At 40.5% G+C, this 23,152-nt stretch overlaps 1 protein-coding gene across 24 annotated transcripts in view; it reads right to left on the minus strand.

Moving 5' to 3' along the window:
- Positions 1-23,152, minus strand: part of ARNT (aryl hydrocarbon receptor nuclear translocator) — a 61,864-nt gene that overhangs the window by 22,447 nt on the left and 16,265 nt on the right. For 10 of the 24 annotated variants that reach the window (XM_063626035.1, XM_063626044.1, XM_063626036.1 and 7 more), the window contains 6 exons: positions 21,312-21,423; positions 15,388-15,432; positions 10,580-10,624; positions 6,698-6,742; positions 3,738-3,951; positions 586-799 (listed from right to left, as the gene is read on the minus strand). In XM_063626035.1, coding sequence (XP_063482105.1) covers positions 586-799; positions 3,738-3,951; positions 6,698-6,742; positions 10,580-10,624; positions 15,388-15,432; positions 21,312-21,423 — 675 coding nt within the window. Of the gene's footprint in view, positions 1-585; positions 800-3,737; positions 3,952-6,516; positions 6,672-6,697; positions 6,743-10,579; positions 10,625-15,387; positions 15,467-21,311; positions 21,424-23,152 lie in introns of those variants that run through there. The other 14 variants (XM_063626040.1, XM_063626038.1, XM_063626048.1 and 11 more) reach the window with 3 other exon arrangements.

Below are 23,152 nucleotides of genomic sequence, written 5' to 3' on the forward strand. Positions count from 1 at the left end.
ATCTGCTTCCACTTTAAATTTTTTCTAGAGTTGCTCAAGAATAGATATGACTTGTTTCCTCTAGCCAAACTCTGGCCAAAAGACTGAACATAATAAAATAGGGGAGAAAAAAAGAACAACAGTACAGACACAAACAACAACAACAACAACAGAAAACACCTTATACACTGACCAATAACCATATCTATAGAATAAAAAGCTGTTATCATTGAACCTAGCACAAAGCCAAGCACCAGGAGGTAGAAAAAATACCTGATAATTATCCATACAAAAGAGATAAAAGCATGGACAATTCTTTTAGAACGGAAAAAAAAAAAGTATTGTAGGTTTGGCTTTTACTGTTCCATTTACACTTATATTAAGATAAATGTAAAATATTATCACCAATGAAATATTTTCTAAGGATGAGCCACAAAGTAGATAATCTCATATGGATAAAAAGAACTGACTATATTCACTAAAGGAGAAAATTCTTGAAGCCTTGCCAGAGTCAACAAACCAATTTAACAGCTAAAACATCTCTTAAGCCTCAGGAAAAAAACAAGAAAGGACTTCTCATTCATTTCCCATACACATAACTCTCACCTGTCAGGGCATTTTCTGAGGTGGAAAGCTGCTCACGAAGTTTATCCACATCATCTGGGTGCACCTGATCATAGAGTGTGCTGCCAAACCATTCGGACTGTGGCTGGTTCAAAACAGGAGTCACGGAGTCAGAGACATACACCACCCTGCCTGTCTCACATGAGACAATAAACAGAAAGCCATCTGCTGCCTCCAAGATCAAATGTTTCAGTTCCTGCCCAAGGAAAAGAAATAGAAGTTAATATTGAACTCTGAAAAAACAAGTATTTCTATTCACAGGAAGAAGTAAGACACTTCAGGCCAAATGCATCTCTCCATAAGTAAGTGCTGGCTCACACCTGATCCACAGCCACAGGTTTCCACACTAAATGTAGTTCATCGATAAGAAAGTTTTTTCTAATACATGTTTCCTCACTTTCTCTATGTCACTATCCACCTTTTCCTCTCTATCTCAGGATTCAAGAAGAATAAAAAGGCTTGGGCTAGGCACAGCAGCTCCCGCCGGTAATCCCAGCACTTTGGGAGGTCAAAGTGGGAGGGTCACTTGAGTCCAGGAGTTCAAGACCAGCCTAGGCAACAGGGCGAAACTCCATCTTTACAAACAAACAAAACAAAACAAAAACAAAAACAAAACTAGCCAGGTGTGGTGGCACATGCCTGTAGTCCCAGCTACTCGGGAGGCTGAGGTGGGAGGATCACTTGAGCCTGGAAAGCAGAGGTTGCAGTGAGCCGAGATCATAGCACCGCACTCCAGCCTGAGTGACAGAGCAAGAGACCCTGTCTCAAAAAAAAAAGGCTTACCATGAACAATAATTGACTTCTTAATTCCATCCTCTCTGGTCTCTTTTTAGGATCTTGCTTGACAAATATTCCCACTTTCTCTCTTTCCCTTCAGGCCTATAAAAATGATCAAGTTTTCTCAATTCTAGATAAATCTTCCCTCAATTTGACCCACCTCATCTCTCCTTTTCAGCAGCAAGCTTATACTAAGAATAATGTTATATTCACTGGCTTTATCCTTTAACCTTTCAATTATTTCTCAATCTCACTTCAATCTCACCCTAAACTACTGTTTTTCTGTTTGGTTTGGTTTTTGTTCTGCCAGGAACAGCATACATATATTTTTAAGGTTACTAATGTCCTCCTAATTACCAATTCAAGTCCCTTTTCCTGGGTCTTCATCACTTTATTCAACCTCTCTGCAGAATGTTGACAATGTTGTCCATCTTATCCTTTAAATTTTATTTTTCCCTACCTTCTTCTATGAGACTGTACTCCAATTTTTGCTTCCTCTTCTGTTTCAGACTTCCTTTCCTTTGTTAAAGTCTTAAATGTAGACATTTCCAAAGTTCATCTTAAGTCTTCTTTATTAATACCATACTTTCTTCCTGGGAAATCATATTCACTCTTCCCCACTACGAAATAATACCCAAGTCTATAGCCCTAGACCTAATGTTTTTTCCTGAGCTTTCAGCAGACTTGAATTTCAAGTATCTGTAAAACATTTATAAATATTCTACCAGCAACTCAACATCAACATCCCAAAATCTGAATGATTATTTCCCTCTTAAAAAAAAAAACCTGCCGTGCTCTTCCAATATTCTTAACAGCATCCTCCCAAACTTGAAGCCTCAAAATCTAACTATTCTCTCACATTCCAGTGATAATTCAGTTTTATCAATTCTACTTTCCAATGCTTTGTCACTGTCCTAGTCATCTTTTGCCAAAACTAATTAAGTAGTTGCCCTGCTTTCAATCAATCCTTAAAATGCTACTAGATCCGCTAATACATTTTTTGTCTCCCCACTGCATAAAAATTAAAATCTAAATTCTTTAACACCTAAACATTCCATCATTAGATCCCAACCTACCTTCCTATTATCTACCAAAAACATGCTAAACCACTTGACTTTCTTTGCATAACCCAATTATTCCACATTTCTTGGTTTTTGCTCAAGTGCTTCCCAAAATCCACAACACTACAACACTACTCCCCAACTCATTTTCCATATCTGCATTTCTACAGGATTCATTACAGCACTTCTATTGTAGAACTAGTTCTATGTTTATTTATTTACATGTCTGTTTCTACCAGAAAACCATTTGTCTTACCACTCTTTCTATTTCTCACAGCACAACACACCTGGTTTGCCCACAAAAGGTGCGTAACTGGAGTCTGTTGAATACCTGCACATGTACTGTTAGAGCATATTAACTATTTCAATGTATATAGCCATAAAGTATGTAGTTTTAAGTAGGACATCTTATTTGGAAAATTCTTATTCCATTTTCTCAAACTATATTCTCTCCTTTCTAATCATTTGATTAAATTGGTGGCATTAAGGGCATACTTGATTGATACTGAAGTAAATTTTTTTCTTCCTTATACCTCCTACATTTTCCAAATTTTTCTGCAATGATCATGTTATTTTAATAACCAAAATAGAACATGGCTTCCTTACCCTCAGAAGTCTTCCCTAATCATCCTCACTCAAGTCTAGCCATTCTATTCACTTTAGCCGTCCCTTCAGTATGTCTAGTCCCACATAAAATTACTAATTAAAAAATACAATTCCTCTCTTTATGCATTTTCCTGTCATTTTCTGTGATATCCTGCCACTCACATACTTATATTCAGATGAAGTTCCTGAAAGGCAGAAAATGTTTATGCCTTCTCTCTTTTTTTCATAGTGATCACATGTAACAGAGCACATCCCTAAGCAACAATTAGACTCTCAGTTCTTCTATCACCAAAGGAGGGACAGATTCATTCTATTACTAAAACTAGAAGCTGCTTCAGGGATAAGAAATAGATTTCTTCCATCTTCTATAACCCTAAAGGCAAGAAAGAAAATTGGTTCCATGGACATAGTCATTTCCTCTGTGACTCCACTGTTTTTCTTCCATCCTATATGCTATATTCATGAGTCAAGTTCTCAAATATTAATACTTATTAGTTTATTAAATAGTTTTCACAACTCTTCTCTACTTCTCATTGTCCCAATGCTAATTAACGTTATAGCCAAGGACTGAAATTCATTTTCCCATTGTCTGACTTCTTCCTGAAAAGCTGAATTCTTGTCCAAAAAACGAAAACTTTCAAAAGATTCACCCAGATTCTAGACTCTCTCAGAACTGTAAGTTCCAGAGACCTGATCAGTGAGGAAAGATGGCTTATAGGAGCCATCAGTGGATGTGTTGCCAGTTCCCCGCAAGGACTTCATGTGAGAAACTGCCATGCGTAAGATGGTTAGCTTGTCTGGTTTTCGAGCCAGGGCACTACAGGTGGGTACCATATCTGACAGTTCTGTGATGTAGGCTGTCATCTTGTTCCGTCGCCGCCGTTCAATTTCACTGTGATTTTCCCTGCATGGAAAGAAAGAGAAGCCCCATCCAGGTGGTCACATCTGGTCATTTGGTAGCAGGGAGAGTGATGTGGATACCAAGTGTGCTGCTGAAGAATGTGGTATTCAGATTTAGTGATGCTTAAGTCTCAGCAGTTAAAATAAGGTTTGCCAACCTTCTCATGCAAAGCAAGCATGAAACAGAACTAACAAGGCACACAGAGAACAAGCAGATAATGTAATTCCCTTCCCCCTATTTCCTGGGAACTTCACATCCTTTGTAAATTATCAATCCCTCAGAACAAAAGCTGTTTTAAGAAACGACAGGTCAGGCATGGTGGCTCACGCCTGTAATCCTAGCACTTTGGGAGACGGAGGCAGGTGGATTACTTGAGGCCAGGAGTTCGAGACTAGCCTGGCCAACATGGTGAAACCCTGTCTCTACTAAAAATACAAAAATTAGCAGGGCACAGTGACATGCGCCTGTAATCCCAGCTACTTGGGAGGCTGAGACAGGAGAATCACTTGAATCTGGGAGGTGGAGGTTGCAGTGAGCTGAGATCACACCACTGCACTCCAACCTGGGTGACAGAGCGAGACTCCATTTCAAGAAAGAAAAAAGAAAAAAAAAATGATAGTATTTTTAAATGCTGATTTTATTCACTTAAGTTCCTATGGAACATATAACCTCAGCTTGGTTAACTTCCATGCTTACTAATTCAACTATTTGAAGGCCAGAAAATAAAAGGACCAATTTTTGCCAACTCAAGTATGTGGCTCCCTCCATAACTGATACAAGAATTGATAGTATAGATTTCCTTGGTCTATAAAATATGGTAAGCCTCTCTCTTATTTGCAACATTAAAAGGCAGAATTTGAAGATTCTGAAGTTTTATTTGGCCCATTAATGCACAAAGTCCTACCTTCTTTATCTGGGTGTGCTGCCAGTGCACTAAACTTCTTACAAGACTTAAGATACACCATCTACTAAAAGTCCCATACGGGTCCCCAGTCTGGGACGAAGTTAACTGGAGGAGTGGAGTGGAGAGGAGGATGATTAAAGGTCTGGCAAGAGACAATTTGAATCTCACCCAAGTAAACAGACCACAGCTCCAACACTGACTTCCTCAAAATTAAGACAGAAAGATATCACTGTTAACAGGAATAATCCAGTAGTTTTCCAACAGGAATTTTTAAAAGCCCATTAAGTTTCTCAGTGTCCTCCATGGGGATGCCTCAAGGAGATAACCAAGCAACATGCTGCATTTCTGCTTCTACTCAAATATTTGCCTTATCTTTTTTTTTTTTTTTTTTGAGATGGAGTCTTGCTCTGTCACCCAGGCTGTAGTACAGTTGTGGGATCTCGGCTCACTGCAACCTCCGCCTTCTGGGTTCAAGCAATTATCCTATCTTAGTCTCCCAAGTAGCTGGGACTATAGGCGCGTGCCACCACGCCCAGCTATTTTATTTATTTTTAGTAGAGACGGGGTTTCACCAAGTTGGCCAGGATATTCTCGATCTCTTGACCTTGTGATCTGCCTGCCTCAGCCTCCCGAAGTGCTAGGGTTATAAGTATGAGCCACTGCGCCCGGCCTGCTTTATCTCTTTTATTTATTTCTGTTACCACTTAAGAATTCTACTTGAACAAAAGTTCTTTGTCCAAAAAAAAAAAAAAGAAAGAAAATTAAAAATCTAACATAAATCTCTTTTTTCTGAGAAGAGCAAAGGGAGGTCAAGTACGTAAGTGACTTTTCCCAGGCTGCTCTCTTCCCAATACAATGTTTTCTCCACCACATCATGCCAAATCCATTTTCTGAACAGTGAAAGGGTTAGTAAGAAGCTCGAGTTAAACTGGCAGCAAAATGAGTTTGTGGCCCAGATTAAAGAGGAAATAGTAGAAAAAAGGGGGAATATAGTAAAAATGGGTATTGGCATCAATGATCTATTTCCTAAGTCACCCCCAAATCACAGATACTAGAAAACAGAAAAGTCTGTGCATATTTCTTCTGCAGTATTTCTACATTACAAACAACAGTCTCCAAAGAGAATTCTAGAGTCTCCTTTCTAAATGGCAAAAAGGGTCTCACCACATAGGCCCATATTTAGTTGCACTTTGCCTAAGACATAAAATTCTATTCTCAAACATAAAGCACTCATTTTCCTAGTATCTGACAGATTTCTGACACATAAGTACAGAAACCTGGTCTTTTAAATAGCCACATCAAGGAAACTAAAACTTTTCTAGAAAACTACCACAAGAAAGGATTCAGTCACCAAAGCAACACTAGTTCTGTTGTGAGAATAATCTAGGCTGTGAGTCTTCATAGGAAAATAGGTGTGAGTTTCCTAGAGGTGTGGAGTAAATGCTGAGGCCTGAACACTGGGAACTAATCACAAATACAGATATATTTATTGGTTTTCTGATAAAAAGAGTATTTCCCTGTTAAAGCACCAACTGGCACAGTTGCATTACTTCTAAGAGCTTTTTGTTCTGTGAAACTTAGTACTGACATAAAGAGAAAAAGAAAAAAAAACTTAAAACTAATAGCAATTTCTTAAATCCCTAAGCAAAGTTCCCTCAACTCACCCACTTTCTGATGGGGGAAGCCAAAGTTCCTGTTACACTCAAACTTCTAAAAAATCTTGTCCTCTCTTGCCACAGATAAGGAAAAATACAAAGAGAAAGGGGAAGAAAAGATAGAGTAAGAAGAAGGATAGAAAAAGCAACATCATCTGCTTCATCATGCTAAAAGACACCGTTCTCCTACCTGGCAAGTCTCTCTTTATCCGCAGAGCTCTGCTCATCATCCGACCTAAAAATAGAATTAATGAACTAAGCTAAAATTAAAATAAAAAAGAAGGAAGGAAGGGGGGAGGGAGGAAGGGAAAAAAGGAAGGAGGGAGGGAGAGGAAATGGAAGGAGGAAAAAAAAAGAAAAGGAGAAAGAAGAGAGCAAAGGATATAGAACTAAACAGATGCAGAGAAGAGAGGAGGGAAATGGAATTATAGGCAGGAACCTGGCCTGTAACTCTACAAAGCCATCTGTTAGGATAAAGAAAAAGTAACTTACAAGATAAAGGTCAACATAAAAGCAAAGCCAATATATAGTAAATGAACATGATCTAAATCAGAAAGCATTTTGCCAATCGATCTCTGTAGGGACCAAAGATATACAGAGCCTGAACAAGAACCAACCAAGGGAATTCAGGAATACCATTTTCATGCACTGCTCCCAATCTGGAAAGAAAATGATATCCACATGTGCTATTCTATAATGAAAAAATTAAAGATAGAGTAAATTAAAGATGATTCTATCAAACAAGTGATCACAAATATAATCTCTCTCCCTCTCACACAAACACCACATGCACGTGCCATACAATGACAAAATAACCAACCAGATTTCACTGGAGAAATTACATAAATAACTCTAAGAGGTAGGTTTCTGGTATATCTTCTATTTTTGATTTGTTCCTAAAATAATTATTAACTTTGATTCAGTCCTTTTGCCATTTCTCTGCAGTATAGCCACACAGGAATGGATCAAAAGTAACAATTCCCTCTCCATTGGAGAAGGATACAAAGAACCATCACTAAATTTTTCCAGAAAACTGAGATACTATAATGATGGGTGGCAACTGAGGAAATAGCAAGGTGTTGGCAGGCCATTGTGTCAGGAATGTGTCAATTCCATTTTAAATATATTTATATAAATAAAGAGGCCCTGAATAAAATGTCTAAGTATGACAGGTTAACAAGCTAAAAGATTATTTAGCTATTAAAAATGACAAATACAATAACCTTATCAATATATGGGAACGTTTTCATAAAATGGTCAATAGGCAGAAAATAACACAGTAACAATGAAGAAGAATGTAAAAATTTACGCATATATTCTGATGACAAGAGAAGGAGAACTGAGTGATATTCAGCAGTTTAGAGTTTTACATTCCTTGGGTTATTTCTTCTAGATAGTTCCTTAACAAACTACAAACTTTTTTTTTTTTTTTTTCAAAAAGTTGAGCAACTTTTGCCTCTGCCTCCCAAAGTGCTGGAATTACAGGCATAAGCCACCACTCCCGACCTCTTACTGTCATTTTTAAAAGAACAGGACTAACCAGGCATGGTGGCTATGCATATAATCTGAAAAGTTTTTCAAAAAGTTTTCAGCTTTTAAGACCCTCTATTGAATTCCCAAGGAGGATATGTGAGGTGCACTACCTTAACAAATCACATGAATGAATTCTGTTGTTTAAAATAAAGTTAAGCATCTAAAATTCCTATTTCTACTGCTCCTACTACTACAGATCCACAATCCCTTATCCACCTCAGTATTTCTGAATGAAATATATGCACATTAAGCAGGACAAATGAAAACTAAAATCATTCATGCTATGTTTTCATGGCTTTTTGAAATTTCATCAAGATACTGTGAACCTGTACTGCCAATAATAACTGATGGCCTGACTTTTTAATGAAGCTTGAAAAACTATGCTCCAAATATCTATGATTAAGTTCTCATTTTAGAGATGGTTCACATCCTAAAGACTTTACAAATATTTACTTCAATTAGCTTCAATAAACAAATCATTCTTCAAAAACCTCTTAACTTCACTCCTTTCCTGTTGCCACTGCCAGTCTAGCCCAGGCCCTCATGATTTTATAGCTGTCTTATTATTTCAACAGCTTCCTATCTACCTCCCCATAGTCCAACAGTCCATCCCTTTAATCAATTCTATAACTGCTACCAGAGAAATATCCCTACAATGCATTTTATATAATATCCTCTAATTCAAAGCCTGAGATTGCATCTCACCACTCCAGAATAGTTTTTAACTACTTCCCCTGATATTTCTAATCTCTCTACATCAATGGTTTTCAAAGTATGTTCCCGAGACCAGGAGCATCAGCAACGAACAAATACTAAGTGCTAAGTGCTCAGTTAATCACTGGATTTTGAAATAACAAATTATTCATCTTTCTGAGGTAGCTACAAACTTAATTTTTAAAAAAGAAATAATTTATTGCCTAATATTTAATAAAAACTTTCTAAAAAGAAAACTGACATTTGAGTTAAGAATTTAATAAAAAAAGTATATTTCATCATCTTGATAGGTAATTTAAACAAATTTAAGTTTTTTTCAATCAAAACTCTACTTGTCACAAAAACTGTTTCTTTATTGTCTTTTTTTTTTTTTTTTTTCTGATACAAAGTCTTGCTGTCACCCAGGCTGGAGTGTAATGGTGCCATCTCTGCTCACTGCAACCTCCACCTCCCGGGCTCACGCAATTCTCATGCCTCAGCCTCTAGAGTAGCTGGGATTATGAGTGCCCACCATGATGCCAGGCTAATTTTTATATTTTTAGTAGAGATGGGGTTTCACCATGTTGGCCAGGCTGGTTTTGAACTCCTGACCTCAAGTGATCCACCTGCCTCTGCCTCCCAAAGTGCTGGAATTACAGGCATATGCCACCACTCCCGGCCTCTTACTGTCATTTTTAAAAGAACAGGACCAACCAGGCAGGGTGGTTATGCATATAATCCCAATATTTGGGAAGCTGAGGTAGGAGGATCACTGAAACCCCAGAGTTTGAGGCTGCAGTGAGCTATGATCATGCCACTGTACTCCAGCCTGGGAAACACAGTGAAAACAATGTCTCTAAAAAATATACATATATTAAAATAAAATAATAGGCCAGGCACAGTGGCTCACACCCGTAATCCCAGCACTTTGGGAGGCTGAGGTGGGTGAATCGCTTGACGTGAGGAGCTCGAGACAAGCCTGGCCAACATGGTGAAACCCCATCTCTGCTAAAAAAAATTATTATAAAAATTAACCAGGCATGGTGGCACATGCCCGTATTCCCAGCTACTCGGGAGGCTGAGGCGGAAGAATAGCTTGAACCCAGGAGGCAGAGGTTACAGTGAGCCGATATTACACTACTATACTACATCATGGGTGACAGAGTGAGACTCCGTCTCAAAAAAATAAAATAGGCTGGGTGCGGTGGCTCACACCTGTAATCCCAGCACTTTGGGAGGCCGAGGCGGGCAGATCACAAGGTCAGGAGTTCAAGACCACCCTGACCAACATGGTGAAACCCCATCTCTACTAAAAATACAAAAATTAGTCAGGCGTGGTGGCAGGGGCCTATAATCCCAGCTACTCAGGAGGCTGAGGCAGGAGAATCGCTTGAACCCAGGAGGTGAAGGTTGCAGTGAGCTGAGATGGCGCCATTGCACTCCAGCCTGGGCAACAGAGCAAAACTCTGTCTCAAAATAAATAAATTAATTAAATAAAATAACAGAACCATTATCTGTATTCCTATTTTTGTAGATCCATTTATTAATAAATGCAAGCACAAAATCCATAATTTGTGCTCCTATGGAAACCTCGCAAGCACATTGCTTTAGTTATCACATACACAGAAAAACACTGTATAAAATATACTGCCAGTTTGAAGCCATGTCACCTGAACATAAATGATAGTTATAATACTAAGTTTCACATACTTCCAAATAGGAAAGATATTGGACAGAGAAATTCAGTCTCACCCAGAAAAAATTAAAAGTCAATATGCTAGGATTATCTGGTTCTACAACATGGATCATATTATATATTACAATATATTACCTACTACTATATTACCTGGCAAACCGCTCCTTATCGTTAGACATCTGATCATCATCACACCTGAAGGAGAAAAAAAGGATTGTTTCAAAGCATTACACTTGTTACATCTATTTCACTCTGAAAAGTAAACTAGAAAGGGGTGAAAATATTCAAAAGAAAAAAAGCCAATGGAAAAGCATCACAAAGTGACAGAAATAACAGCAGCACCCCATAGAACTTAAAAGACCCACAATTATTATTTGTCAGGTTTCTGGTATTTCCATTACCCTTACAAGACACACCAAAAAAAGATGATGATCTAATGACAACACAGCTGACTGGCCTGTCAGCACAATTCTAAAGTAATGGGTTAGTTTTGGTTTTTTTTTTTAATTCTGGTAAAAAAAAACACATAAAATTTACCATATACCATTTTTAAGTGTACAGTTGAGTAATGTTAACCATATTCACACTGTTGTGCAACAGATATCTAGAACTTTTTCATCTTGCAAAACTGAAACTCTATACTCATTAAACACCATTTTCTCCTTTCTCCTTCACCCCAACCCCTAGCAACCACCATTTTGCTTTCTGTGTCTATGAATACCTCATGTAAGTGGAATCATACAGTAATTGTCTTTTTGTTATTGGCTTACTCTTTTAGTATAATGTCCTTAAGATTCATCCATCTTGCAGCATATGACAGGTTCTTTCTTTTTAAGGCTGAATAATATTCCCTTGTATGTACATACTACATTTTCTGTAACCATTCATCTGTCAGTGGACATTTCGGTTACTTCGACCTCTTATCTATTGCACAAAATGGGCCAATAAACATGAGTGTGCAAATATCTCTTCAAGATTCTGCCTTCGATTATTTTGTATATATATACTCAGAAAAAAGAAGGGGGAGGCTGGGTGCAGTGGCTCACGCCTGTAATCCCAGCACTTTGGGAGGCCAAAGCTGGGCGGATCACGAGGTCAAGAGATCCAGACCACCCTGTCCAACATGGTGAAACCCCATCTCTACTAAAAATACAAAAATTAGCTGGGCGTGGTGGCACGTGCTTGTAGTCCCAGCTACCTGGGAGGCTGAGGCAGGAGAATCACTTGAACCCAGGAGGCGGAGGTTGCAGAGAGCCGAGATCGCGCCACTGCATTCATGGCAACAGAGTGAGACTCCGTCTCAAAAAAAAAAAAAGGGGGGGTGGGTGGGAAAGGGAATTTGGCGGTGCTTTTCTCAGGCACAACAACCCGACTTGGTAAGATAAACTATGATAGTCTTTTTTTATGGTTAGGAAAAGGACAAACGAACCTCTCTTTGGATCTGCATGTAGTTGTGACTACTGGATTTTGTGGAAGCAATGACTCAGGGTTAGAGCTAATTCACGGGTATAAAAAAAAGACTAGTGGTTACCCTCAGATCTTTCATACACACAGTGAAGTTCCACTAATAGCATATATCATTATAATTCAGGATTCTCAATAGGAGGAATTCTCAATAAAGCTGTTTGAAAAAGTCTATCTTCTCCAGAAATTGAAATCTCTTCCCTTCTTCACATTTATTGAGACTCATTAAGTCTCAAGAGACCTCTTACAGAATTATACTTCCACTTGCAACTATTTCTTTATGATGGCCAAGTCACGGTTGTTGTTTTCAAGAGTATTTGGCAAGGTTCATCTAGTCAGTAGGCAGAAATATGAGCCTTAACTTTAAATGTTACTATAAAAAAAGAAGATAGATGTTATTAACTGTATGAAGCATTATAAAACTAAAAAATGGCAAGCAATTTACAATATGGACATCCTTTGTGTAAAAGAAACTGAGGAGATAAGTGTGTGTATGCTCACACATACACATTTATATACAATTGTATATACACTATTTCTGGAAGGATACTCAACAAACTGGAAACTGTAGTTGTCTAAAGAGTTTTGAAGGTCCAGGCTGGGCACAGGGGCTCACACTTGTAATCCCAGCACTTTGGGAGGCCAAGCCGGGTGGATCAGGAGTTTGAGACCAGCCTGGCCAACATGGTGGAACCTTGTCGCTACTAAAAGTACAAAAATTAGCCGGGTGTGGTGGCAGACGCCTGTAATCCCAGCTACTCAGGAGGCTGAGGCAGGAGAATAGCTTGAACTCAGGAGGTGGAGGTTGCAATGAGCAGAGATCGAACCACTGCACTCCAACCTGGGCAACAAGAGCGAGACTCCATCTCCAAAAAAAAAAAGGAGTTCTGAAGGTCCAAAGTGAAACGCTTTCACTATATATAACTCTGGACTGTTTGAAATTTTGATGTTTTTCTTTTTTGAGGCAAGGTTGCCCAGGTTGGAGAGCAGTGGCACAACCTCAGCTCACTGCAATCTCTGCTTCCAGGACTCAAACCACCCTCCCACCTCAGCTTCCCGAGAAGGTAAGACTACAGGCACACACCAGCACATCCACCTAATTTTTGTAATTTTTTTTGTACAGATGGTGTTTTGCCATGTTGCCCAGACTGGTCCCGAATTCCAGAGCTTAAGCAATCCACCCGCCTCAGCCTCCTAAAGTGCTGGGATTACAGGTGTAAGTCACCAGGCCTAGCCTGAAATTTCTGTAATAAAATACACTTATATTACTTTCCCAATTAAAGAAAAAACTTAGTTAACAAAACAAACATATAAGAAAAAGAAATGGGCCGGGCGCGGTGGCCCATGCCTATAATCCCAGCACTTTGGGAGGCCGAGGTGGGCGGATCACCTGAGGTCAGTAGTTCAAGACCAGCCTGACCAACATGGTGAAACCCCGTCTCTACTAAAAATACAAAATTAGCCAGGCGTGGTGGTGCATGCCTGTAATCCCAGCTACTCGGGAGGCTAAGGCAGGAGAATCACTTGAACCTGGGAGGCAGAGGTTGTGGTGAGCTGAGATCATGCCATTGCACTCCAGCCTGGGCAACAAGAGTGAAAATCAGTCTCAAAAAAAAAGAAAGAAAGAAAATAAATAAATGATATTAAATCTAGGCACCCACACAATCAATCTTTTTTTTAATTGAGCTCCTTTATCAAATTGTCCGTTACTCAGCAATGTACAGACTACCTGGGTAATATTTTCAACTCTGGAAAGGAAAAAAGCAGGTTGCAGTCAGTCACCTTCCTTTCGAGTCTTACTGTTTTTCTTACTTGAAAACAAGACAAGCAATTGGTCTTCGGCAAGAATATCCCCCTTTTCTGAAAGAACTCCTTCATCAATATATTAAAAAGTCCACTTTCAGGCCAGGTACAGTGGCTCATGCCTGTAATCCCAACACTTTGGAAGGCCAAGGTGGGAGGATTGCTTGAGCACAGGAGTTTAAGACCAGCCTGGGCAACATAATTTTAAAATTAGCCAGGTATTATGGCTCACACCTGTAGACCCAGCTACTTGGGAGACTGAGGTGGGAGGATCGCTTGAGCCCTGGAGGTCGAGGCTGTAGTGAGCCACGACTGTGCCACTGCACTCCAGTTTGGGTGACAGAGTAAGACTCTATCTCACAAAAAGAAGAAGAAAATAGGCCGGACATGGTGGCTCACATCTATAACCCCAGCACTTTGGGAAGCTGAGGCGGGTGGACCACTTAAGGCCAAGAGTTCAAGACCAGCCTGGCTAACATGGTGAAACCCCATCTCTACTAAATACAAAAATTAGCCAGGTGTGGTAGTCCCAGCTACTCAGGAGGCTGAGGCACGAGAATCGCTTGAACCTGGAAGGCAGAAGTTGTAGTGAGCCAAGATTGCACCACTGTACTCCAGCCTGGGCGACAGAGGAAGACTGTCTCAAAAAAACAAACAAATAAATAGTCCATTTTAAAAGTTCCAGAATATTAACTACTCAAAAATACAAATTCCTCACAGCTGTAATCCCAGCACTTTGGGAGGCCGAGGAGGGCGGATCACGAGGTCAAGAGATCGAGACCATCCTGCCCAACATGGTGAAACCCTGTTTCTACTAAAAATACAAAAATTAGCTGGGCATGGTGGCATGCACCTGTAGTCCCGGCTATTCGGGAGGCTGAGGCAGGAAAATCGCTAGAACCCAGGAGGCGGAGGTTGCAGTGAGCCGAGATCGCGCCACTGCACTCCTGGCAACAGAGCAAGACTCCGTCTCAAAAAAAAAAACCAAAAACAAAAAATACAAATTCCAATTCCTGCTACCTATAAGAAGAGTCAACAGGTGTCAGAGGGTATGACAGAGTCACAGATTAATGACACCTCAACCAATGAATTACACCTCTCAGTATGTACTCCCTTGTGTAACCCCCTCACACACTCACAACTGGAACATATGACTTGCTTTGGCCAATGGGACATAAGCAAATGTCATATAAGCAGAGGCTTGATAAGCACTTGCACACTGGGATTTGTGCTGTAGATTGTAGCCATCACCACATGAAAAAATTCAGTCTGGCCTCCTTGAGGATAAAAAAACCACATAGACAGAAATACCCAGCCATCCCAGCTGAGTCCAGTTCTCAGCTGACCAGCTGAGAATGCAGTCTTATGAGTGAGTCTAGGTGAGATAAGCAGAATAAACACGCAGTCAATCCACAGAATTTAGAAATAACAAACTGTTGTTCTTTTTAAGCCATGAAGTAGTAGAGAACTGATACAGAGGGTTTGTAAATGCTGTCCTCTCCTCACTGAGGTCCTTTCTCTAGAGATATTAATGGAATGCTTAAAAATTTTCTGAGATATATGAATATTTATAGTTTTAGGATAAAGTACTCTCCTTAGACCTAAGGACAAAAATTTACAAGTCAGAAGTATAAAGATCATCAACTCATTTTTAATATCAGACATCTAAGTAAAGTTTTTCAGTCTCTTACCTCACAAATTTACTGTTCCCTTCTCCATCATCATCAAAATCCAGCCTGAGGAAAGCCAACAATAAATACTTTAAGCCTGCTGATAATACAAAACATTAAGAAGTTAAAATTTCTCAACACAAGCTACCGGAACAACCACCCAAATGGAAGAATGAAAAGAGGAAGTGGCAGAAGCCAAACAAAGCTACATTTCCTCTTCTTCATAGTCCCAAACTAGGCAAAGAAGTACAAAACTGGGGCCAGGAGTGGTGGCTCACGCCTGAAATCCCAGCACTTTGGAAGGCCGAGGTGGGTGGAACACCTGAGGTCAGGAGTTCAAGACCAGCCTGGCCAACATGGTGAAACCCTGTGTCTACTAAAAATACAAAAATTAGCTGGGCATGGTGGTGGGCGCCTGTAATCTCAGCTACTCAGGAGGCTGAGGCAGGAGAATTGCTGGAACCCAGGAGGTGGAGGTTTCAGTGAGCCAAGATCGCGCCATTGCACTCAAGCCCGGGAGACAACTGCAAGACTCTGTCTCAAAAAAAAAAAAAAAGTACAAAACTGGGCAATAGAAAAAAAAGTACCTGGGCAATAGAAAAAAAAGTACCTTCTGCTACCTTAACACTTTCCTAGAGTAGCAGTCAATCTTTGCCAGAGTTTTCAATCAGACTACAACCTCTGTAAAGGGAGCAGGAATCCACTCAGAAAAGATAAGAAAAAATTAACATAAATAATTCAGGTCCATGTTTCATTTCTATAGTCTGCTCTAAGCTGTGTTACCAAATTTCTGAAACATCTTTCAAAGCAGTGATCTTACATAAAGGAGTGACTTAATACCTACGAAGATTGTTAGATAATGTTTCTTTCTTTCATTGATCTAATAAACATGTAATATATACTTCATTCAAGACACTGTGCTAGGTGAGGTAAAAACAAGAACCTTGCCCTCAAGGGGCTCTTCACCTAGAGAAATACAAATATAAAACAAGTGAGAATAGGAAAGTGTCACATAAGGGGTACAATCAACATGCTACAGACATTCAGTGAAAGAAGAAGTGAATTTCATTTAGGGAGATTAGGAAAGATTATAAACAATAAAATAGGCTGATCCCCTTGTAATCTCTGTACACTATTGAACTAAAATATTGCTCATGTTACAACCTTAACCTAGTGATCACTCTTTTTACTTCTACTATTGGGATACCTTGATATTATGGGCCTCTAGATGGGTCGCATTTGAAGTACACATACAGCATCAATCCTGAAAGTGTTTGCTCCTCTTCCTCCTTCCTGAATCCCCTATCTGATCACCTGTAAAATCCTATCTATCTACCCAGTAACTCAAATTCTTTTTTTTTTTTTTTTGAGATGGAGTCTCGCTCTGTCGCCCAGGCTGGAGTGCAGTGGTGCAATCTCGGCTCACTGCAAGCTCCGCCTCCCGGGTTCACGCCATTCTCCTGCCTCAGCCTCTCCGAGTAGCTGGGACTACAGGCGCCCGCCACTACACCCGGCTAATTTTTTTTTTTTTTTGTATTTTTTAGTAGAGATGGGGTTTCACCATGGTCTCGATCTCCTGACCTCATGATCCGCCCACCTCGGCCTCCCAAAGTGCTGGGATTACAAGCGTGAGCCACCGCGCCCGGCCAACTCAAATTCTTTCTTTCTCTCTCTCTCTCTCTCTCTTTCTTTCTTTCTTTTTAAGAGACAAGATCTCACTCTGTTGCTCAGGCTGGAGTACAGTGGCATGATCATAGCTCACTGCCGCCTTGAGCTCCTGGGCTCAAGGGATCCTCCCATCTTGGCCTCCCAACTAGCTGGAACTATAGGAGCACACCACTGCACTCAACTAAATTTTTTTATTTTAAAAAATCTCAGCCGGGCATGGTCGCTCACACCTGTAGTCCCAGCACTTTGGGAGGCCAAGGCGAGTAGACTGCTTGAACTCAGGAGTTTAAGACCAGCCTGGGCAACATGGTGAAATCCCGTCTCTACAAAACATACAAAAACTAACCAGCCATGGTGGCGCATGTGTAGTCCCAGCTACTTGGGTTGGGGGGGCGGGAGGGGCTGCAGGCCTTGAGTCTGGGAGGTCAAGGCTGCAGTGAGCTGAGATTGGGCCACTGCACTCCAATCTGAGTAACACAGCAAGACTCCGTCTCAAAAAAGAAAAGGGGCCAGCCACTGTGGCTCACATCTGTAATCCCAGCACTTTGGGAAGCTGAGGCAGGTGGATCACTTGAGGTCAGGAGTTCAAGACCAGCCCGGTCAACATGGTGAAACCTCATCTCTATTAAAAATACAAAAATTAGCTGAGCGTGGTGGCGGGCACCTGTAATCCCAGCTACTCGGGAGGCTGAGGCATGAGAATCGCTTGAACCCGGGAGGCAGAGGTTGCAGTGAGCCAAAATTGCGCCACTGCACTTCAGCCTAGGCGACAAGAGCGAAACTACGTCTCAAAAACAAAAAAAAAGGGGGGAAGGGGAAAGGGAAGGAGGGAGGGAAAGGTAATTGCTAAGTCAAAGAAAAAAAATTAAGGAAGGAAGGAAAAGAAAGATAATTGCTAAGTCAAAGAAAAAAAAATCTCGCCATTTTTCCCAGGCTGGTCTTGAATTCCTGGGCTCAAGTAATTCTCCTACCTCAGCCTCCCAAAGTGCTGGCACTACAGGCATGAGCCTCTGTGCTCAGCCCAATAACTCCATTTCTAAGAATCTAAAGAAATAATATGAAATAGGAAAAAAAAGTTTAGGTACAAAGAAGTTCTTTGCAGCATCATATGTAATAGCAAAATCTTCAAAACAATCTAGATGTCCCAAATAGGAAGTTAAGTACATCCTTTCATGCAACCATTAAAAATTATGTTTATGGCTGTGCATGGTGGCTCATGCCTGTAATCCCAGCACTTTGAGAAGCCAAGGCAGGCAGATCACAAAGTCAGGAGATTGAGACCATCCTGGCTAATACGGTGAAACCCTGTCTCTACTAAAAATACAAAAAAAAAAAAAAAAATTAGCCAGATGTGGTGGCAGACACCTGTAGTCCCAGCTACTTGGGAGGCTGAGGCAGGAGAATAGCGTGAACCCAGGAGGCGGAGCTGGCAGTGAGCCAAGATCACATCACTGCACTCCAGCCTGGGTGACAAAGTGAGACTCTGTCTCAAAAAAAAAAAAAAAATTATGTAACAATATTTTTTTAAAGGGCCGGGTACAGCAGGTCATGTCTGTAATCCCAACACTTTAGGACGTCGAGATGGGAGGGCTGCTTGAGCCTAGGAGTTTTAGACCAGCCTGGGCAACAGAGTGAGACCCTGTCTTTAAAAAAAAAAAAAAAAAAAAAAAAAGTTAGCCAGGTATAGTGGCATGCACCTGTGGTCCCAGCTACTCGGAGAACTGAAGTAGAAGGATTGCTTGGGCCCAGGAAGTTGAGGCTACAATGAGCCATGATCGTGCCACTGCACTCCAGCCTGGGCAACAGAGCAAGACTCTGTCTCCAAAATGTGTGTGTGTGTGTGTGTGTGTGTGTGTATTGCTTATTTATATAAGGTGCCAAAATGTGTGTGTGCGTGTGTATTGCTTATTATTTACATAAGGTGAAAAGACCAGGCTATGTAAAACTATATAATTACATAACTATTAAAAACAATTTACAGACTGAAGGACATGCGCTAAAAAACATGGTAGTAGATTTTGGCTTTTTTATTGTTCTTTCTAACTTTCTGTATTTTCCAATCTTTCTTTAAAAGAAATATGGGCCGGGCACAGTGGCTCATGCCTGTAATCCCAGCACTTCGGGAGGCCGAGGCGGGTGGATCACGAGGTCAGGAGATCGAGACCATCCTGGCTAACATGGTGAAACCCTGTCTCTACTAAAAATACAAAAAAATTAGTCGGGTGTGGTGGCGGGCACCTGTAGTCCCAGCTACTCGGGAGGCTGAGACAGGAGAATGGCGTGAACCTGGGAGGCGGAGGTTACAGTGAGCTGAGATTGCACCACTGCACTCCAGCCTGGGCGACAGAGCAAGACTGCCTCAAAAAAATAAAAAATAAAATAAACAAATAAATAAAAGAAATATTAGGCTGGGCATGGTGGCTCATGCCTGTAATACCAGCACTTTGGGAGGCCAAGGTGGGCATATCACCTGAGGTCAGGAGTTTGAGACCAGCCTGGCCAACATGGTGAAATCCCATCTCTACTAAAAATACAAAAATTAGCTGGGCGTGGTGGTGCACGCCTGTAGTCCCAGCTACTTGGGAGGCTGAGGCAGGAGAATCCCTTGAACCAGAGAAGTGGAGATTGCAGTGAGCCGAGATCACACCACTGCACTCCAGCCTGGCAGCAGAGCAAGATTCTGCCTCGAAAATAAATAAATAAATAAATAAAAATAAAAGAAATATTAAAAGACTTCTTTTAGGACAGGTGAAGTGGCTCACACCTGTAATCCCAGTACTTTGGGAGGCCCAGGCAGGAGAACTGCTTGAGCAGGAGTTTGAGGCTGCAGTGGGCCATGATTGTGCCTCTGTACTCCAGCCAGGGTGCAAGACCCTGTCTCTAAAAAAACCAAAAAGAAAATTTTTAAAGACTTCCTTTAATATATTTTTCTGATTACCAATCATATATGTTCATTTCAGAAAATCTGAAAAATCAAAAACAAAAGAAACCATAAGTCACCCATAATACTATTATCCAGAAATCTGGTATATATTCTTTCAGTTTTTTCCTATGTACATGTTATACATATTTTTTGACAGTGAAATACTATAATACTGTAACCTTTCTTAATAGATTGTGAACATTTTTCTACACTGAAACATATTTGTCACTTATAACTACATAGCATTCCATTTTAAATATACTATGACTTTCTCAAGTGATGCCCTAATTTTGGTATTTATAATACTTTTGTTTGTTACTATACATAACCATAACATGGTGTTTAAAGAGTAAGCTACAAAGCTAAACCCCCAAGGTTCATATCCTATATCTGACACTTACTAGCTTTACAATCTTATAAAGTTACTTATTTAGCTTATGCTTCAGCAAATGGTTAAAATCTGTAAAGCTACTGAATACATAGCAAGTCTTAATATGTTACTCATGTTACCACTGAACCCAGGCATCACTCTTCCATTACTATTGGTGGGACAAAACTTAAAGACTGGTTATAATTAGCCCCACAATTTTTAAAAAGAAAAAGAAGGAAAAAGGAAAATTTAATACCAAAAAGTAAATAAAATAGTGCCCATTCTTCCAGGCCCCTCTAAGGCAACCTCCTTTCTGAAGCTTTTCTCAATCTTTACCAACAAACGTATATTTCCATACACAGAAAAACATAGTACCAAATTTGTTCCTAACAAAACTAGGCATATTCAATCATATATTCATGTGTATAATAATTATTTCTATCAGAACACAACCAACTTAGAAACAAGGACTGTGTCTTATTCATCTTTGTATCCTACTTGGAATCAGCACAATGTCATAACACTAATTAGGAATTTAATAAATACTTTTGGAGCTGAATGGACTCTGCATTCCAAACCAAGCAACATATCAATAACTTAGAAGACAGCTAATCTAGAGCTCAGCATTCTCTAAATTCAGAAAAGCAACCTACCAAAATGATTTTGGGAAAACAGAAACAAAGCTTAATGAAAGCAGCAGTTTTCTCAGGCATAGTAAAATCTCTGGGCTTAGCTACAGTCCTTTACCTTACAGAAATTTTGGTTTAAAAAAAGAACTGCTTATGGGAAACTTGGATAAAAACATAAATTCTTCATAAACAAAAATACAGGGACTAAGGAGACTTTTATGACAGTAGTGTAGTAAGTAATCAAGTTGAAGTGAGATGGTCAGGAATAGCCAAGTGAGTTCAGCAACTAAATAAATTCAGCAACTAAAGTTGGTTTATAAGAGAGATATTCATAACACACTACACTCAAACTCACCCTGATCGCCGCTTAATAGCCCTCTGGACAATGGCTCCTCCACCTTGAATTCCAGGTCCAGGGTTTCCAGAGGCAATGGCTGGACCCAGTGATGGTACATCTGATGTCATTTCTGTCAGAAAAATAATGAAGTAAACATTTTTAAAAAGACCGTCCTTGCTTATCATCAGTATCATCAAGTTAGCTAAAAGAAAGGTTCAAGCTATAGACAAAATCTCAGCAGTTTTCTAAAAATCCCAAATGCTCATATCCAGATTGCTCTTCTTGATTTTTTTTTTGAGACCAGGTCTCACTCTGTTGCCTGGGCTAGAGTGCACTGGTGTAATCATAGCTCACTACAGCCTCAAACTCCTGGGCTCAAGCAATCCTCCCACCTCAGCTTCCGCAACAGCTAGGACTACAGGCCCGCACTACCACACCCAGCTAATTTTTTTTTTTTTTTTTTTAGAGATGGGGTCTTGATATGTTGCCCAGGCTGGTCTTGAACGCCTAGCTCCAAGAGATAGTCCTGCTTTGGCCTCCCAAAGCGCTGGGTTTATAGGCATGAGCCACCACACACAGTCTCTTCTTGAATTCTTACACTGGTACGAGATATCCCCATACTTCAGTTCCCCCCACGTCATAGAGTTTGGAAGAAGTACTATATTCTGCAACCTTCATGTTAAAAAGCTTGTATGTACTTAACAATATACTAATATTGTATACGCTTAATAATATACTAATTTTTAAAAAATACATACATAAATGGGTTTATACATTTCATTCATGCAACAAATATTTATAAGTTATTTTATTTATTGTGATTGGAAAATACAGAAAAACCCAAAAGGAAAAATCACCTAAATTCCAATACTTAAAAGAAAATTATGTAAAGTAAAACTGAAAGTCCCTCATTATTATCTCCCTTTCCTGCCCCCCCACCGCCCCCCATCTCTCCTCTCTCCTTCCAATTCAATCTCATCCCCCAGCAGTAACCATTACTAACAGCTGAGTACTTTTTTCTTTTTTTTTTAAGACAGGGTCTCACTTTGTCCAGCCCAGGCTGGAGTACAGTGGCATGATCACGGCTTACTGCAGCCTCAACCTCCCGGGCTCAAGTGATCCTCCTGTCTCAGCTTCCTAAGTAGCTGGGACTACAGGTGGGCACCACCACACCTAGGTGATTTATTTTTCTTTTTTTTTTTGTAGAGATAGGGTCTCACTATGTTCCCCAGGCTGGTCTCAAACTCCTGAGCTCAAGCAATACTCCCACCTCAGCTTCCCAAAGCACTGGAATTACAGGTGTGAGCCACTGAGCCCAGCCCTGAGTATATTTTATCTCTTTTTTTTTTTTTTTTTTTTTTGAGACGGAGTCTCGCTCTGTCACCCAGGCTGGAGTGCAGTGGCGCAATCTCGGCTCACTGGAAGCTCTGCCTCCCGGGTTCACGCCATTCTCCTGCCTCAGCCTCTCTGAGTAGCTGGGACTACAGGCGCCCGCCACCACGCCCGGCTACTTTTTTGTATTTTTAGTAGAGACGGGGTTTCACCGTGGTCTCGATCTCCTGACCTCGTGATCCGCCCGCCTCGGCCTCCCAAAGTGCTGGGATTACAAGCGTGAGCCACCACGCCCGGCCTTATCTCTTATTTTTTAACCTCAGTTTATATATACCTAACTCTGTAATCAAAAAGAGGTGCAGGCTGGGCACAGTGGCTCATGCCTGTAATCCTAGAGCTTTGAGAGCCCAAGGTGGGCAGATCACTTGAGCCCAGGAGTTCGGGACTAGCCTTTGCAACACAGTGAAACCTCATCTGTACAAAAAATACAAGTTAGCCAGCATGGTGGCCAATGCCTGTAGTCCCAG

This window comes from Symphalangus syndactylus, chromosome 12 (assembly GCF_028878055.3).
Source record: "Symphalangus syndactylus isolate Jambi chromosome 12, NHGRI_mSymSyn1-v2.1_pri, whole genome shotgun sequence".
NCBI lineage: Eukaryota > Metazoa > Chordata > Mammalia > Primates > Hylobatidae > Symphalangus > Symphalangus syndactylus.